Source organism: Opisthocomus hoazin, chromosome Z, assembly GCF_030867145.1.
Source record: "Opisthocomus hoazin isolate bOpiHoa1 chromosome Z, bOpiHoa1.hap1, whole genome shotgun sequence".
Taxonomy (NCBI): Eukaryota; Metazoa; Chordata; class Aves; order Opisthocomiformes; family Opisthocomidae; genus Opisthocomus; species Opisthocomus hoazin.
Genome location: NC_134454.1, coordinates 73,118,866 through 73,136,642, shown reverse-complemented (window position 1 = coordinate 73,136,642; position 17,777 = coordinate 73,118,866). Strand labels below are relative to the sequence as shown.

Genomic DNA, 17,777 nt, shown 5'->3' with positions numbered 1-17,777 from the left:
GCTGCATATATGTTGTCCAGATGCAGAAAATTTTCCAGCCAGCTATAAGATAAGCCTAGTCAGGCAAAAGGAAGGGAGGAATAAATGTGCTTTCCAGCCAAATGATGAATGAAATCCTCTGCTTGGATTCTAACAGAACTGAGTTGAAGAAGGTTTTTTTTTTCTGTCTAGCTCCATTCAACTCAGTTGAAGACAAGTCAGTCTTAAAGAGAGCATAGGATAGCTAGTATTGCTGTCTCCTAAGAGAAAGCAATCTTTTTTATGCATTTACAAGCAGAAGGGATATAGATTTGACCAATTATATTTTCTTGGCTTCGTTGATTAAATGTTGGCTTTTTGCATACTTTTCTATCATTCCCTACTTGATTAGAATTTTCTATTCAATTCCTTATATGCATTTTTTATGCTTCATAATTATTATTCCATTAAATTCAAATGCAGACAGGATAATCCTGTTGAGGATATATGGTTCAACCAAACCTCCAACAAAGTCAGCCTGATGAAGGATATCCATCTTTTTCCTAGCTTGTTAATTGATTTAACGGAGCTTAAGGGAGAGCAGTTCTGTGCATCTCATGCTTCTCTTCTCTGGATCTTCCGCTATGTTCAGAAGATTAAAAAAGAGCAAAAGAAATAAGAAAAGAAAGGAAAAAGACACCATCTATCCACCTTTTCATGCACCCAACTGTCCATCCATTCCTTAACTGGGCTATTTTTAGAGAGAATTTAGCTGTCATGTTCTTCAATACCCTGAAATGTTCTATGCCTCTTAAGCTATGTTTCCAGCTGGGAAAACAGAAGCATCAAAATGAGATCAGGGATACAGGAAATGTTTTAATGCAGTCTGTAATTGTGAGATAGCCAGTCTAATTTCAAAAGCCTGAGAAGTCCTGATAATCCAAAGTACTGAAAGGTTTGGTCAGTGGACCAATCTCTATTTCTTGCAGGTTTTCCCTTCTGAACTGTACTGCTGAACAAACTTCCTGAATGCTCTTAGCAAAAAAATACCCACAGTTCATTACAGAACGTAGTATGAAATTAGTGCTGTACAATACAGCAGCTGCTGTAGAGACTGTTCCCTTTTATTAACTGAATAAATAAACTGCAATTTGCAAATGTATTTAACAACCACTATTTCAGTTTTCTGCACCTGAGTAACCAAATATCTTCACTTCCGTTTGTGTGTGTTTATACATTTGTGCATTAACTCACTAATACTATAGTATTTACTAAATAATATCTTAGGCAGGGGGCACTTAAGACTGAAATCTTGGTTTAGTAAGGCATTTTAAATATTGAAGTTGTCCCATTATGCCAATGAGACTACAGATTTAAACATAAGTATTATCAAATTGTGGCAGAAAGGCGAATCCTGAGATGTGAATTTTACAAAATTCTCTCGGTACCCATATCCTATCGATAACCATAACAGAAACTTGTTTTAGTACATTGAAAACTGGCATGAATTCGTCATCAAGTTCGTTGTACAAATGAATGAAGCACACCTCACATTTTTCTTCAACAGTGATTAAGAAAAAGGAGAAAGTTTGTTTGATACTAATTATAAAATTTTGTCTAGTCTGCTTGCTCACAGGTTGATGCCTGCTGTAGCATTGCTTTTCCACTGTTTTTGGAGCTTCCAGTCACATCATCTATCTGGTAATCTGAGGATTTTGGAAACCATGTTCATTCTTGTGTATTTGTACTGAAACTCCAGTGATACCACTTGCTAACACCAATCAATCTGTGCTTGACCTTGTATGTGATCTGTGTGGTAGCTACTATTTTTTTCTACTATATCCATTAAAAAAAAAAAGCTCAAATGCTACTTATAGCTTTTCCGAATGAAGAGTACTTCTTATATTCACCAAAGTCAGTAAGAATTCACCTGATTGTCAGAAAAAAAAATCGCTTTGTTTTAGAATAATGCTGGAAAGAGTGCTGCTGTTCTGAGGATTGCGCTTGATTCACCTGATTGCAAGGAAGAGTAGTTGTGCATGAGGGAAAGAAAAAGAGGAAGGGACAGTGGCATTTCACAAAGGCATCCTTAGTTACATCTCTGTGACTTATTAGGTAACATATATTGATTTGGGTACTTTGTTGCGTAAAATATGTCAGTCAGAATGCAGAACAACATGTGATGCCTGAACAACACAGTTTCTCTTGCTTAAGAAAGGGAAGGCCATGAAGAGACCAATCTGTGGACGGAATCAAGAAGGAAAGAAATCTGTGTTTGAAGCTAGCAGGGCAGCTGACTGGGGGCTAAACGAAAGTACTCAAGCAAAGAACCAGGTAGCAGGAAAAAATCAACATGCCTTAGGAGAAAGAGAAAGCTATGGCTTGGATACAAATTTCTGTGTTGACTTACTTCTGACTTGCACTTGTTTGATCAAGATCAGAAACTGAAGCTAGGAATGCTTCCATGGAGAGTTTATCATGAGATCTGCAACAGGCAGGAAACACCTTCTGCTGTCCCATGCCTCCCTCTTTGTCCCCTTGTCCCATCTCCTGTCCCCTGTGTACTGCAATGCAAATGGCCAGAAGAACTGAGTCAGCAAGGAGGTAGTTCTCAAGAGAATGTGCTTTATCTGCACCCTATGTGTACAGTTTAGCTGACACAGTAACAACAACAACCAGGAAAACACTTATTTAAAAATCAGTGGTGTTTTGTTCACTGAGTATTTTAAAGCTCTCCAAGAGCTCTGGATCAGAAATACTGTTATCTTGTTAATTGCTTGGTTAACACTTATTTCTTATTACGAATTAAAAGAACATTGGTTGAAAGCCTCTCTCTATAAAATTATTAAGTGGCTTAAATTAAATCTTACTGATTATACTGGATAAATCCCAGTTAGCTAGCTTGAAATATCCACACTGAAATTACGTTCAGAGTTTTTAAGTACATTTCTGTTTGCAACTAATTTGATTTGTAGCTAGCCAATGAAGGCCTACTCTATATTAAGATGTGGAAGAAACAGCGAGCTCCTAACTTTGTCTAACACACAAAATGTAAACATCTGTACCTTACATATAATCCACATGTTAAAGTGGCGAAAAAGAGCATTTGTAAACAATTATAAGATTTATATAGATTTCTTAGACAAATGTGCAACAGAACCCTGAATGCCTATGTGCTAGAATATTTACAATGTTAGCTACAGAGGTACCCACCTATATGTAACAGAAGGATATAAAAAGAAAGATAAGGAGGATGCACAATCCCTTTCCAATTCTGAATCGGCCTTCGTCACTGCTTTGCTATGTGACTGGGACAAACTAATTATGAGACCAGCTGAATGTGCCCTCTAAAGGAAAATACTGAAAAGGGTGCTGGAGTGGGATCAGGCTCGGTGATGTTATGTTGTGAGTAGTAGCTTGCGACACAAGTGTAAGGAGCTCATGACCCACATTCAGGCCACCGTGCCAGAGTGCAAGCACGCAGAAGTAGAAAAATATTGAAAACACTGATTCTAGAGCCCAGTTTTACAGTGAAGCATGAGGATGATGCTCTGTTGCAAGGGTGAGACATGGAGAGCTGGCTCCAGAAGTGATGTCATCAGACGGTAAAAATGAAGATGAAGTCTCTGGGAATGACTTAGTAGAGTGACAGCCAGAAAGCCCTGAAGACAGAATTTGCTTGAGAGTAACACTTTGGTTAATACTGGCAGCTGCAGGGGAAAGAGATGCATAAATGGCACAGGAGGTGTAAAGAGGATACAAGTAGACAAGGTGACAGCAAGAATAGCCTCGATAGCAGATGAAGTGGAGGAAAGAGAAGGCAAAGTGGCAGGAGTAGACTAGTCACTGTGAACTAGTAATAACAGCTAGAGTAAACGTAATTCATCAGACTCTTCAAACATCCTGCAGGCAGACGCACTCAATAATGGCGTGGTATCAGAGTAACAAAGAAAGAGTCACATTACAACTAGGAGCCAAATCATGGTCCAGACTTGACAGATCAAGGACGCATGGGACATCCTCAGCATTTGTACATCCTGAAATCTTTTGTTCTAGGGAGAATGCAGAGAAAGCAGCTATATAAATAATAAACAGGAAACTAGGGGAGATACCTGTAGCCTTCTGTCATCTATATTTAATAGTTCTGCTGTGCTTGCTCTGCTGCGTGCAATCACTAAGGCCTTAAACATTTGTGCTTGTGCTCTCTTTGCAGGACTACAAATGCACTGAAAGCAAGGGGACCTGATTACAGCAGGGCTCTGGTTCTCAGCAATTGCCATTAGCATCTGTTCATGAGAGCTGGTAGCCACAGGATGCAGGTGCATAGGCAGTGCCATGTTCTTTACCTTAGTTAAATATTCTTTTTCAAAACAATTTCAGTTCATCTGCTTGCCCAAAGTTTTAAATTTATTTAACCATTAATAGCATTTAATTATAATTACATTACTCCATGAATTAAATATAGGCTGAGGATTATTTCCATAAAAAATGTATTCCTACAATTTATTCAGAAAGATTTTCAAATAATCTTAAGACTATATCTTATTCTTTACATTTATGAATAAATGTATCTATATTGACAACACTGTAGGAGAGCCGTTAAAACCCTTGTCATTGCAGTTCATTTTAAGGTAATATATTATAAACATAGACTGGTAGCATAAGAAACATGTTGAGGTATACTCTAACAGTGAGAACATAAAGACCATACTGGAGTACATAGTGCAATGTATGTAGTGAGTACTATGCAAAGCTATCAACAGAGTATTACACAGTATTTTTCTCACACATACATGGACACATGAGTGTGCATGGATGTGCCTGAAAATCTGTTTCTGTGTGTTTATATATATGCATATGCAGGCTCTGCCACACATATATTTAGATGTGTACATCTATATATGTACAACTATACACATCGGTAAAATCAATGTAAAAAAATCAAAGTTTAACTAATTAATGTGTCCCATTAGAACTTTATTTCAAATTAGTTTTAGTTAAATATTTAGAGGTTGATATAACTCATGTAAGTGCCTGTGCTTGTGTAACAGAAGTTATAATCTACAAGTAAAAAGGTGAGAGGAAAGAAGATTCTGCTCCCAGTCCCAATTATGTTCTTTGGAAATGAAATGTCCTGATGTTCTATATTCTGCAAGGACACATGATCTGTATCTATTTTCAGTGAACATCTTCTCACATGGTGGCCTAAAAATAGGCAAGCCATGAACTTTAAATAATGGCTCAGGAAGGGTATTAACCTCTTTCTCACATTCTAAGTTTGTCCCATTGCTGTAAGTATCAATATTATGAAGAAATATCTGGTGTTAGAGAATGACAAAGCAAGCTACATACAGCTCCATTTCTTCTTCTCTGAAGATGTCATTGCCTCTTAATTCCTCTCAAGGTCTATTATATACTAAGGCGTCCACACATAATATTGACAGTGTTTCTGTTCCTCTCAGTAGTGAATCTGTTTTGTACCAGATGCTAAAAAGCATGAACTATTTCATTTCCAGCCCCTACTGATGGGAAACTTTCTACTCTTGATAGAAACATGGATGATTACGAAGACTCACATTTTCATAAATACACAAATGTTTATACAAGGTCTAGCAATGAGTGGTACCATGAGTAGCTACATTTTTGTTTTGGGGACTGTGGATGACTGTACTAGCCACTGTATTTTCCAATTATCTATTACAATTCCCATAGCATAATGCTCTGATCAGGTATATGTCAAATGCTTCTCACAGAATCACAGAATCACAGAATAGTAGGGGTTGGAAGGGACCTCTGTGGGTCATCTAGTCCAAACCCCCTCCCGAAGCAGGATCACCTACAGTAGGCTGCACAGGACCTTGTCCAGGCGGGTCTTGAATATCTCCAGAGAAGGAGACTCCACAACCTCCCTGGGCAGCCTGTTCCAGTGCTCCGTCACCCTCAGAGGGAAGAAGTTCTTCCTCATGTTCAGACGGAACTTCCTCTGCTTCAGTTTGTGCCCATTGCCCCTTGTCCTGTCACTGGGCACCACTGAAAAGAGCTTGGCCCCATCTTCCTGACACCCACCCTTCAGATATTTGTAGGCATTTATAAGGTCCCCTCTCAGCCTTCTCTTCTTCAGGCTGAACAAGCCCAGTTCCCTCAACCTCTCCTCGTAGGGCAGATGCTCCAGTCCCCTCACCATCCTTGTAGCCCTCCGCTGGACTCTCTCCAGTAGCTCTTCATCTTTCTTGAACTGGGGAGACCAGAACTGGACAGAGTACTCCAGATGAGGCCTCACCAGGGCAGTGTAGAGGGGAAGGAGAACCTCCCTCGTCCTGCTGGCCACACTCTTCTTGATGCACCCCAGGATCCCATTGGCTTTCTTGGCAGCCAGGGCACACTGCTGGCTCATGGTTAACCTGTCGTCCACCAGGAAACCCAGGTCCCTCTCCGCAGAGCTGCTCTCCATCAGGTCCACCCCCAAGCCTGTACTGGTGCATGAGGTTGTTCCTCCCCAGGTGCAGGACCCTGCACTTGCCCTTGTTGAACCTCATCAGGTTCCTCTCTGCCCAGCTTTCCAGCCTGTCCAGGTTACGCTGAATGGCAGCACAGCCTTCTGGTGTATCTACCACACCTCCCAGTTTGGTGTCATCAGCAAACTTGCTGAGGGTACATTCTAACTCTTCATCCAGGTCGTTGATGAAGAAGTTAAACAAGACTGAGCCCAGTACTGACCCCTGAGGGACACCACTTGTCACCAGCCTCCAACTAGACTCAGCGCCGCTGATGACAACCCTCTGAGTTCTGCCATTCAGCCAGTTCTCGATCCACTTCACTGACCACTCATCCAGCCCACACTTCCTCAGCTTCCCTAGGAGGATATCATGGGAGACTGTGTCGAAAGCCTTGCTGAAGTCAAGGTAGATAACATCCACGGCTCTCCCTTCGTCTACCCAGCCAGTCATGCCATCGTAGAAAGCTATCAGATTGGTCAGGCATGATTTCCCCTTGGTGAATCCATGCTGACTACTCCTGATAACCTTCTTTTCTTCCACTTGCTTCATGACGGCCTCCAGGATAAGCTGCTCCGTCACCTTTCCCGGGATGGAGGTGAGATTGACCGGCCTGTAGTTCCCTGGGTCCTCCTTCTTGCCCTTTTTGAAGATTGGAGTGACATTGGCCTTTCTCCAGTCCTCGGGCACCTCTCCTGTCCTCCAGGACCTTTCAAAGATGATGGAGAGCTGCTCAGCAACGATATCTGCCAGCTCCCTCAGCACTCGTGGGTGCATTCCATTGGGGCCCATGGATTTGTGGACATCCAGATCGCTTAAGCGATCCGTCACACAGTCCTCCTCAACCAAGGGAAAGTCGTCCTCTTTGTAGGCTTGTTCTCTTACCTCCGGGGCCTGGGATTCCTGAGGGCCAGTCTTAGCACTGAAGACTGAAGCAAAGAAGGCATTCGTTAGCTCTGCCTTCTCCGCACCCTCCGTCACCAGGACACCCGCCTCATTCAGCAGCGGCCCCACGTTGTCCCTAGCCTTCCTTTTGCTGCTGATGTAGTTGAAGAAGCCCTTCTTGTTGTTTTTGACATCCCTTGCCAGCTTCAATTCCAGGTGAGCCTTGGCCTTCCTCGTCGCATCCCTGCATGCTCTGACCACGTTTGTGTACTCTTCCCAAGTGGCCTGTCCCTCTTTCCACATTCCATGGACCTTTCTCTTCTGCCTGATCTCCACTAGAAGCTCCTTGTTTAACCATGCAGGTCTCCTGCCTCCTTTGCTAAATTTCTTTCTCAGGGGGATGCATAGTTCTACTATTTTCTTACTTTTTTAACAGACCCAGGGCCATTTTTTCTTCCTGATTTTCCACTTAGTACAAGAATAAACTCCTCAATGTGAAACAAAATTATTTTCAATACATGTAAGTGGCATTCGTGACATCACAGAAACAAATATTAGTTTTCAGTTGCACAGTTAACTAATAACTGCAATCCAGGCTAAAATGAAAACCGTTAATTACAAAGAATGTGACTTTTCATTAAAGTATATATAACCACACAGGTATTTATTTTATCTACAAAATAGTTTAGCCTTCTAGCAAGGCACTGTCCATTGCTTTGTATGTACTATAATAATCAGAGCACAAAACATACAATGATCAGCTCATAAAACTTGCAACTGTATGTGCTTTAGGGCACCTTATTAGTATCCTCTCAACCAACCACAGTGTTTTTGCTTTTGACAAATGAAGGAGAAGAAAAATGGATGTATTCAGAAGAGAATTAACCAACATAGACTCCACGGAACAAGCTCAGAGATTAAAATCCTCTTAGGGGAACTGCTTGCCAGTCAGTGCTCTACTTCTACCAAAGCTTGCTTAGGATCTAGAGCTACCCCTGAGCAGGACTGTGTGAAGGTATCATGAAAGAGACGGAGATGACAGATAAAAACCATTGCCTTGAACTCAGCCCAGGAGCTACCGGGAAGTGTATACCTGTACTCACAGTGTCATACTCCACATTTTGCACCAGCTTTTAACTTCACTCATCTCTAACAATCTTGTATCACAGTAGTTTAGGGAGGAAGACTCTTGTTAATCACTAAAAATATCAGCCACTAAGTTCCTTCAGTGTTAGATACTGTCTTTAAAACAAGTGTAACTCAACACCTTGTGCATCCATATCTACACTAGATTTCATCTGTCCACTTATAAGTGATTTCAAAACTTTTTTTGCAATTCCCATTTCCATTTAATCTCTTACACAAAGACTCTTTGTCAAAAGAGACTACACTTTGAAAAGATTATTCTGCAAGTGAGGAGGAGAACCCTGATTTTTCAGGTACTGAGACTTTAGAAAAATAATCAGTATTTCTTCATCCTTGGCTTACCTGCAAAACTTGCAGAAAAGATTTTAAGTATTTGCTTATTGTGTTTGCTAGATAACAGCAACAATCCAAAACTACAGATCAGAGTTCTGTGCAAGTTTCAAAATAAGGTACTCTATTTTGTTTTAGTGGCTCTAGGAAAAGAAGAAAACAATGATCTAGCATTGCCATGATGTGCAGAGTTTAACTTGGATATCTCCCACAGCTTTAGCAAGATTTACCTTCTCAAATCACCAGTGCACCAACTGGAAATTCACGTTCATAAACGTGCATTCAGAACAGATTTTGTGCTCTGTTGATTTTGTTCTCCTTGTCTTTGCCTTTGAGATCACACGCTTTTAAAAGGCAACTCCAAAGTTATGCATGGGAAATGCTGTATACCCTTCTGTACGCTGTTACTACCATAATCATAATGTGCAAGTGAGTGCATAAAAATAGGCATATGCATTTGCTTCTGCATCAGACAGTTCACTGCATATTTATCTCCTCTTGCTGGTGGTGAGTCACGATGTTAATCTTTATTTGTGGTGCCTTTCATGGATGCTGGTACATTTAAAGGGTGCCCACTCAACACAGAAACTTTTGTATTACATGACTCCCAGAGCACTTTTACCGATTCCAAACAAATATGCTTCAAAAGACTTTAGCCTGCTTCTGGATCCAGAATTTAAATTTCACAGTGAAAACTGAATGAAAAAATGTTCCTTCTCACCACCTCCAAGGATGAGATTTACAGGAAAGGGACGTGGGCAAGTCCACACCGTGCATCCCTGTCTTGTCTGGATCACCTTTTCTACTGGGACCAGGGCTGCATCCTGTGCTTTACTTCCCCTCCTACCCTTCCCACGCTCCCCTTGTGCAAGTGGAGATATTCAAGACCCGCCTGGACAAGGTCCGGTGCAGCCTGCTCTAGGTGACCCTGCTTTGGCCGGGGGGTTGGACTAGATGACCCACAGAGGTCCATTCCAACCTCTAACATTTTGTGATTCTGTGAAGTGCCATGACTTTTTACTGCAGAAGCCCACAAGCAGAAAGAGGAGAACCCTGGCTGGCACCAGACTGCTTTTCTGTAGCCAGATCCTGCATGACCTAATCTGGAATTAAAACAGACCATGCAGTTTCCAACCCTGCATCAAGAATTTTCATGTATTTATTTTTCATTTATCTTCATATATTCTCTGAAGGGTTCAAAGGAACATGTGTTAACTTCTGCTGTTTTCACATAAAGGACTTGCAGTCACAATTCAGGGATTAGAGCAAAAGATCATTCGGTTTTAGCTAAATAAATCAAAACCTTCCCAATCCTACTAAAGAGGGCACTAGCCAAGCCAAAGCAAGCACAGTCTTAAAAGAACATGTTTACATAAGGAGAACTAACTCAGAAGTCATCTGGGGTAATTTGGTGTTACTTTTAACCTCCTAATAATCAGCAGTGCCATCTATAATTGCAGTAGCATATTCAGACCTAATAGAAATAAACATGCTGGGGCAAGCATTTTCTAGTATGTAGTAACTCTTCCTGGTTTTCAGCAGAAGCTGCATGAAGATAAAAGAATAAAAATGTTTGACTCTTTCCATCCACTGCCCTTAGCACTACCTGGGCATCAGCTATCTGAATAATCATTCATTCCATTAAAAACTGAGACATGACAGACACTGACAAGCATGATCTTGGAGTGAATTAAGGTAATGGTACAAAATTCTCCTCCATGGGACAGCACTCCTGTTGCACTAGCTGTTGTTCTCTCAATGCACCACACATGGTGCCCATGGAAACCTTTCTGATTCTGCTCCTCAGATGTCTGGACAGCAGTTCAGAAAGGAGCAGGCACAGACTGGATTTAGTCTTCTGTAATGGGATTTGACATCTGTCACAGCATTTAGTTTGCTTCTAAATAGTCTGGTACTTTTCTCCAATAACTTATCCTTCTACGAAAGGCAACTACTGCACTAAGATTTGGGGATTTAATTTGGAGTAGTGTATATGAAGAGCTCATGAAAGAACTGTCATGCCTGAAATTTATTAAACAATTATGGAAAAGGAATCTCATAGGTCCAGTAACAAGCCTGTCCAAAATCAGAATTACTGAGATCTGCTGGCGTATTAGTATTTGTATTGTTGGAAGCAGATAGATCTTAGACTTGCCAAAGCATGTCTCAGCTCAGGATGGATTTGCTGACAAAGCATGTCAAACACAGAAGGGACTGTGATGTAAAGTTTCTTGAATATGTGCAACAGCGATGGAAGTGGTTGACAATTCAAAAACTATGTCTCAACTGCAGTATGTACGCTCATGTATGTGCATACATCGTGGAGCAAACACACTCTCCATAGTTCAGAATATCAAACTATATTGTCTTTGTAATGCTGTGATATATCAACATTTATTCTGCAAGACTGGCGCTGCATAATTCATTCATGACTTCAGTACTCCACAGTATGAACTAAAATTATGTTTTATCTGTGTCCATGTGAATAAAACCTTTAATGTACTAGATAAAAAGGTATTCACTCTCCTCATATAGCTATATAAAGAGATACTTAAATGAGTTCCAGTATGACTAAATCTATAATTTTGATGAATTTTCCCTAGTTCTCCTCTTTAACCTTCATACCAATGTTCACTGCATATAAAAATGCATAAAAGTGCAGTGGATTGTATTGAAAGAATTGCCTCTCTGTCTTTTATGCGGTAAATTTATGAACATAAGTTGTTAGGAAAGCAAAATATTTGGAATCTCCAAGAATTTAATTTTGACTCTGATACTTTATTCCTTTTTAATAAACACATTTGATTTTCTACCTTTATTTTAATGTTTGATGGCCTGTAATAAAAAATCACAAGGACTATGTACTGTTAAAAAGGATTGAAGCGCACTACGATGTAACCACAACAAGTTTTGTCCTCATACTATTAAGTCTGGAGAAGTTTCCTCCTTTGGGCATAGGATTATATTATAGTCTAAATGAGAGTATAATGACTTGTGGTTTCTAAAGATAAATATTAAATAGAAGGAAAGATATTAAAATAGGAAGTGAGTTTTAATGGCAAAAAGGAGAAGGTTAACAACCGGGAAAAAAGTAGTGAAGCTACTGAATTGATAATTTTAAAATTGATTTTGAAAGCACCAAATGCTTTCTCTAAAAATATACTCAATTTGTCTACATGTACCCAGCTGATCTGGTTTCAGTCCTTTTTTCACTTAGATACAATTACTATTATCAATTATAAATCCAGTAGTGAAAGCTTTCCATTATTTTGTTGTAAGAGTACTTCCCTTACAAGAAGTATCACAAAATGTCACACCTGATGCAACACTAAGGACTGTAAAAGATCTTTTTCAGAATCTTACACCTAACTCATTAGGCTGTAACAGGTCCCATAATATACTTACATTCACTGTCCCTATGGGAACAACAAAAGCCAAGAACTTCACACAGTTCTGCGCAATTTCAGGAACAGCACCGTGTAAAGATGAAGCAGCTTGTTAAAAAGAAACTAAAAGCAGCTTCTTATGGGCTGGTTGGAAATTACTGATGGAGGGCAATGTTAAGTGATACATCTAGACAAATACATAAAATAATGTATCCATTACCTCTTAGAAGTTACCTCTTACAGTTACAATAAAAAAAAGTAAGCTCAATGGTTGGCAGTGACTAAAAAAGCAAATTAATGTTAGCAATTATTAGGAAAGGAATCACTGGTATTATTACAACATTAGTATGCTGGTTGCAGATCTGGTGCTCTCGTCTCTAAAAGGCTGTAGTAGAGCGAGGAAAAAATTTTGAGAAGGGTAAGAAGGATGATCATGGGAGAGGGTTGGCTTCCATGCAAGAAAGAATTAAGTAGAATAGGTCTCTTTACCTTCAAAAACATACAGTTTAAGGATGTTATCATAGAAGTCTATAAAATCATAGTCAGCAGGCAAAGGGTAGATAGGAACTGACTGTACTATCACTTTTGCTACAAGAATTAATGGCCATCAAAACCAAAGAACAGCAGGAGTGAAGTTCAATCCCAAAATGAGGAGGTGGTTTCTCATGCAGCAGGTACAGGCCTGTGCTCCTTGCCAAAGAATGCTACGGCTGCAGAGAGATTACATGGATTCAAGAGGAGTGTAAACAAGTAACTGCAATATAAATGTATGAAGGATTACCCAGTAGATAAACCACATCAGTCTCAGAGAATTTCTTGAACTTAAAATATTGGGAGCCTAGGAGAGTCATTAAGGGGAATACCATACTTGCTGTGTTCTCGTTCTTGTCTGGGCATACACGTACAGGCACACCTGGTGAGGCTGGTGGCTTAGACGAACTCCACTTTGACATTTCTTACTCTCTGTTCTTAGGTGAAACTGCTTATGTATATGTCGTTGAACTTTTGTAATTCAGGTGCCCTTTTGGAATAGATTTCTCTTAGCTGTGGGGTTTTTTTTGGTTTGGGTTTTTTTTTTCTTCTTCTCTGTACCATCTCCATTTCATGTCATGACAGTTATTAGGATCACTTCTGGGACTAGGAACTTCTGATATCAAATTATGTTCAAGTATGTAAGTGGCAAGAACTCTGAGTTAAAAAACGTGAACTTTAGAAAACTTCTGTCTGCTGAAGAACCAGAGATGATATTTATGTAAGGGAAACACGCTAATTGCTACCAATTGCTAATTACTAGCTCAAGAAATGAGGGAGGGAGATAGTTAATTGCAAATGCTTTTAAATGCAGAATTCATTTCACATGTCAACTGCTGTTTGAAGATGTAGCCTTTTTTCTAAGCTAGTCAGCTAGGCTTTCTCTACAGTGAGAGTGGTGGGGAGGGGGGGGATGTCCAGAGAAGGCCTGATGGGTAGCTCAGACTTATCGTAGAACTTATATGGAGCTACAGATAGGTTTGATGAATCCAACCCTGCATGGCTTGGAAGAAGCAATTCAATGTATTCTGTCTCTACCAAAATTATAGCTGCCAGGAATCTCCTGACTATCTGATTCTCAAGAAGGCTGGACAGTTATTACCAGATATTCAGTAAGAGTGAAATTTCTGAATTTAATGAAAAAAATCCCTTAATTCTTTACTTTCATCAGAAAGCACCCTTCCTTACGAACAGATAGTAGCATACCACATATGGCAACTCATGGCTAATTCAGTTTGAGTGTGTAGAGATGAGGATATCCAATTACTAGATTATCATGGGACTAATATACCCAAATTGTGCAACTAACTGGGGAGAAGATAAAGTTTTGAAGTCCCATTTTCTAATAAGTGTCTATCTTAGTTCCCAGTCATTGAAGGGAATCTCTTTATTAATACAAGCTTGTCCTTGAATGATACAGGTCAGCTACCAGTTGCTTTACTCTTGTTATGAAACATCTAGACAGAGCCTTGTAAAATATAAAAATGTTCAGGATTCTTCCTTTCCTTTTTTTATGAAACCCTAGTTAATTGCCCGCAATAAACATGACTCTATTTCTGTTATTCAGCCATGTTAGCCACTAACATATATGCATCAAATCTTTTCTTAGCTTTTCATTATTTTAATAATCCAACTCACTATGAATATACCATACATAATTTTCAGAAGCTCAGTACAATTAACACCCACCTTCTTTCACCAAAAAGGTTTTACCTCTACTATAAGCATATACAGCTTTCTTAGTAGTATTTACCATGTAAGAACTAATTTTATATCAGATTTTTACTGCTAATTCTATATCCTTTAGCTATTTTAATGGTTGAATGATCATATTTATATCGTGTAATTTTTCTGCTAAAAAAATAATGAGCCAAAATTTTAATATATGGACCAGAAAATGGTCATCACTCCTAAAGAGAGACTAGCTGTGGAAAACTTCAGCCCGTACAGTAAATTTGAGTGGCTGTGAACATGGAGAACTAAAATCACTGCAACATTTTTTATAACAACTGGTGATATTCATGGTACAATCACGCAGTATTTTGTGTATCAGAATTTGGACAGATTCATTGGGAAACCTGTTCTGGCATTGCCACTGTCCAGTTCTTATTTTTTCTCATTTTTTTGGATGTTTTTCTCGAACTACTACTCTGTTATCTTTAGTGCATTGTACAACCAGATTGTGGCTGAGTAAAAGATTTTTTTTTTTTATATAATGTAGACAACAAAGAAGACATGTTAACTACAGCATAACCGTAGCAAAACCAGAAGCCACTCCCTCTGTGAAATTCTATTCTTACTCCATGTTTTTTGTGGCTCATTACTTTTTGAAATTTTCCATGCTTGATCTCTCCTCAGAAGTGCTTTTTGTTTTTTATGCTTGACCAAATTTGCCTTGCTCCTTTGAAGCAATAAGAAAAGAGGAAGGGAAGTGGACAGGACTAGGGAGAGAGGGAGGAAGGGAGGAAACAAGGAAGAAGCAAGGAAAGGGGGAAAAGACAGGTAATTCAAGTCCCATAACTGCAAACTGTTAGTAAAACAACATTTTGCAATGGAAAGGTACTGGACTTCATTTATGGAGAAATGCTTTCCTTTAAAGCAGAAATAGATGGAACTGCTTCTGATGTCAGTGACTGATGCATCTGTATATGCTTCCATTCTTTTAACAAAACAAAAGCTCCATACTGGCCAAGATTCATGTTTTGACTGTCACCGTACTTTAGGGATAAATCCCACACTTTTCCTGGCCTACATGATAGATTTTTATAATACATTTTCCTCTTGACATTTCAAAAGCTACCAAGGGGAGCCACAGGGTAAACTGGCAGAGGCAGTGAAGAAGCCAGAGCCCTCCACCTGCCCTCCAAAACACTTATAAACCCACAATATTACGAACGGGCTGAGGCTACATCTATGTTAGGGAATTAAATGGGTGCAGCCACTGGAGTTCAGTCATCCATACTGTTAAATTGTTAGAACCGTCATGCTTTGGCCTGATTTTGACTTGAACCTTGTAGCGGTGACCCAGCAATTCTAGGCACTGTTCAACATTTCCAGCTGGCACTTTGTAAGGTGGGAGGCAACTACTAGACTTTCATAACACAGATGTGGCGAAACTGCATCAGCTGCCCTCAGAGCCCATAAGCAGGCAAGGTATTGTTTCTGATAACTATTTTAAACACTGAACTTGATAGATTTTGTCAATGGATTGTATGACATGTTTTCCCTTCACAACAAAGAGCAGGATTCAGTGGTACAGACAATTCATTGCACATTTATGCTCTTGTTAAAAAAGTAGCAACCTTCACATCTCTTTCTAAAAGTACAGATGTCATCCTGTGCTCTGCTGGGTGGATATATGCACATATATTCAGCACCGCTCCTTCCACAGCAGAGGATACGAAAAGGCATTACTTGGTATCACTGAAAATTGCACAGGTTTCATCAAAACCAGACTGTTCCTCCTTCCTTCTCCCATTTTCTTGTTTCTTTCCTCCTTTCCCTATTTGTGCTTTCTTCCCTCTGAATTTTTCAACTTCATTGCCCTCCTCTGTTTTTGCTTTCCTTCTTTCAGTAGAGGATATCAGCCAAATGATAACACAAACATCCTTGAGTAGGTATGAGCGCCACCCAACAGAAGACAGTCAGATTTATATTCCCACTAAGGACCTACCTCTGTTACAGCAAGGTAATGCAGCCTTTCTCCCCCACAAGCACCTGGCTAAAGAATATTCCAACTGCACATAACATAACAACATACCACACCATACCATACCATACCATACCATACCATACCATACCATACCATACCATACCATACCATACCATACCATTATAAAAACCTCAAAACTGGGATACAAACTAGAGTCTTAACAAAAGACATTCTTTAATGGCTTGTATATCGTATTCCATCTTCCTCAGCTCAAGTAAAAACCGTCTTAACCGAGGATGCAACTTCACAGCATGAAACAAATCAACTCTTACTTCACTGGTGACTTTCAGTGGTTTCATCAGCACAGATTCATGGTTAGCAAGTAAGGATAGCAGAAAAAATTTTCACCCAGGACCATTCTAGTCCAGCTTCTCTCTATTTTAAATAATGGCAGAAAACTATGAGTTTCTCTCAACAATTAAAGACAGGAATTTACTCTTTGACATCCTTATGTGGCAGCGACTCTGGCAGACTGGTTCAGAACAGAGTGTAAATCTTCTTATTTCTTTGTGTTGATTTAATAAAAAATTCATGCTCCTGGTCTTTCATTGACTAGGTCAAATGACATCAAATGGTACAGACTAGAATCGGAAAGAGCCTTTCAACACAGAAACAGCAAAGACATGAAAGTTTTCTGTGCCATAAAGAACTACTCAAATACTCTTACCTCCCTGAGGGGGTCATTGAGCTCATTCAAAATGTTTTCTTCATCAAAAATCTTGCCTTGGTAGCGGTGCTCATAGTAATCATGGATCTTCTGGCGCATTTCAGCAGGTAACTTGTGGAATGACATATACTGCTCCACTTGTTTGTACTGTCAGGACAATAAAAAGAAGAATCAGAAAAAAAAGCCCACCACTTTTTACCATCTAAAGGCACCTACAAAATGAAAAATTATTCATGTATCTCTTAGGCTTTCCATATTTTATAACATTTTATTTGTATGTCAGAGAACCCTCGCAAAAATATTAGTTAATTTAGCATTACTTACATGATAGTACTCCTAGAAATTACAGAAACTGCCTTGAGTGGTGATGCTAATATCCACAATAATATATACATTTTAGAAGCCAAACCCTCACACTTGTCATGTGCTTCCTAAATTTCCAGCTATACAGAAATTGTGAAAGTACACCAACACCATTTTTAGATCATACCATGCACTAGACAGGGAAATGGTACACAGTATGCGTCTATGTTTCTAGTGCTGCATTCAGAGAGAGTTTAAGGTGTGAAATTTCAGAAACTGGCTATGCTGCATTAATATGAAGCATACTAATGTTGTGTATGGTTATAAAGTGGCTGAAGGACAAAGCTTACATCTGTAGAGATTAC

General features: G+C 39.5%; 1 protein-coding gene across 1 annotated transcript in view; it reads right to left on the bottom strand.

Annotated features, from left to right (window-relative positions):
- HCN1 (hyperpolarization activated cyclic nucleotide gated potassium channel 1) overlaps positions 1-17,777 on the bottom strand; it is a 210,775-nt gene that overhangs the window by 28,200 nt on the left and 164,798 nt on the right. Inside the window, exon 5 of the mRNA XM_075411543.1 lies at positions 17,110-17,256. Coding sequence (XP_075267658.1) covers positions 17,110-17,256 — 147 coding nt within the window. The remainder of the gene's footprint in view (positions 1-17,109; positions 17,257-17,777) is intronic.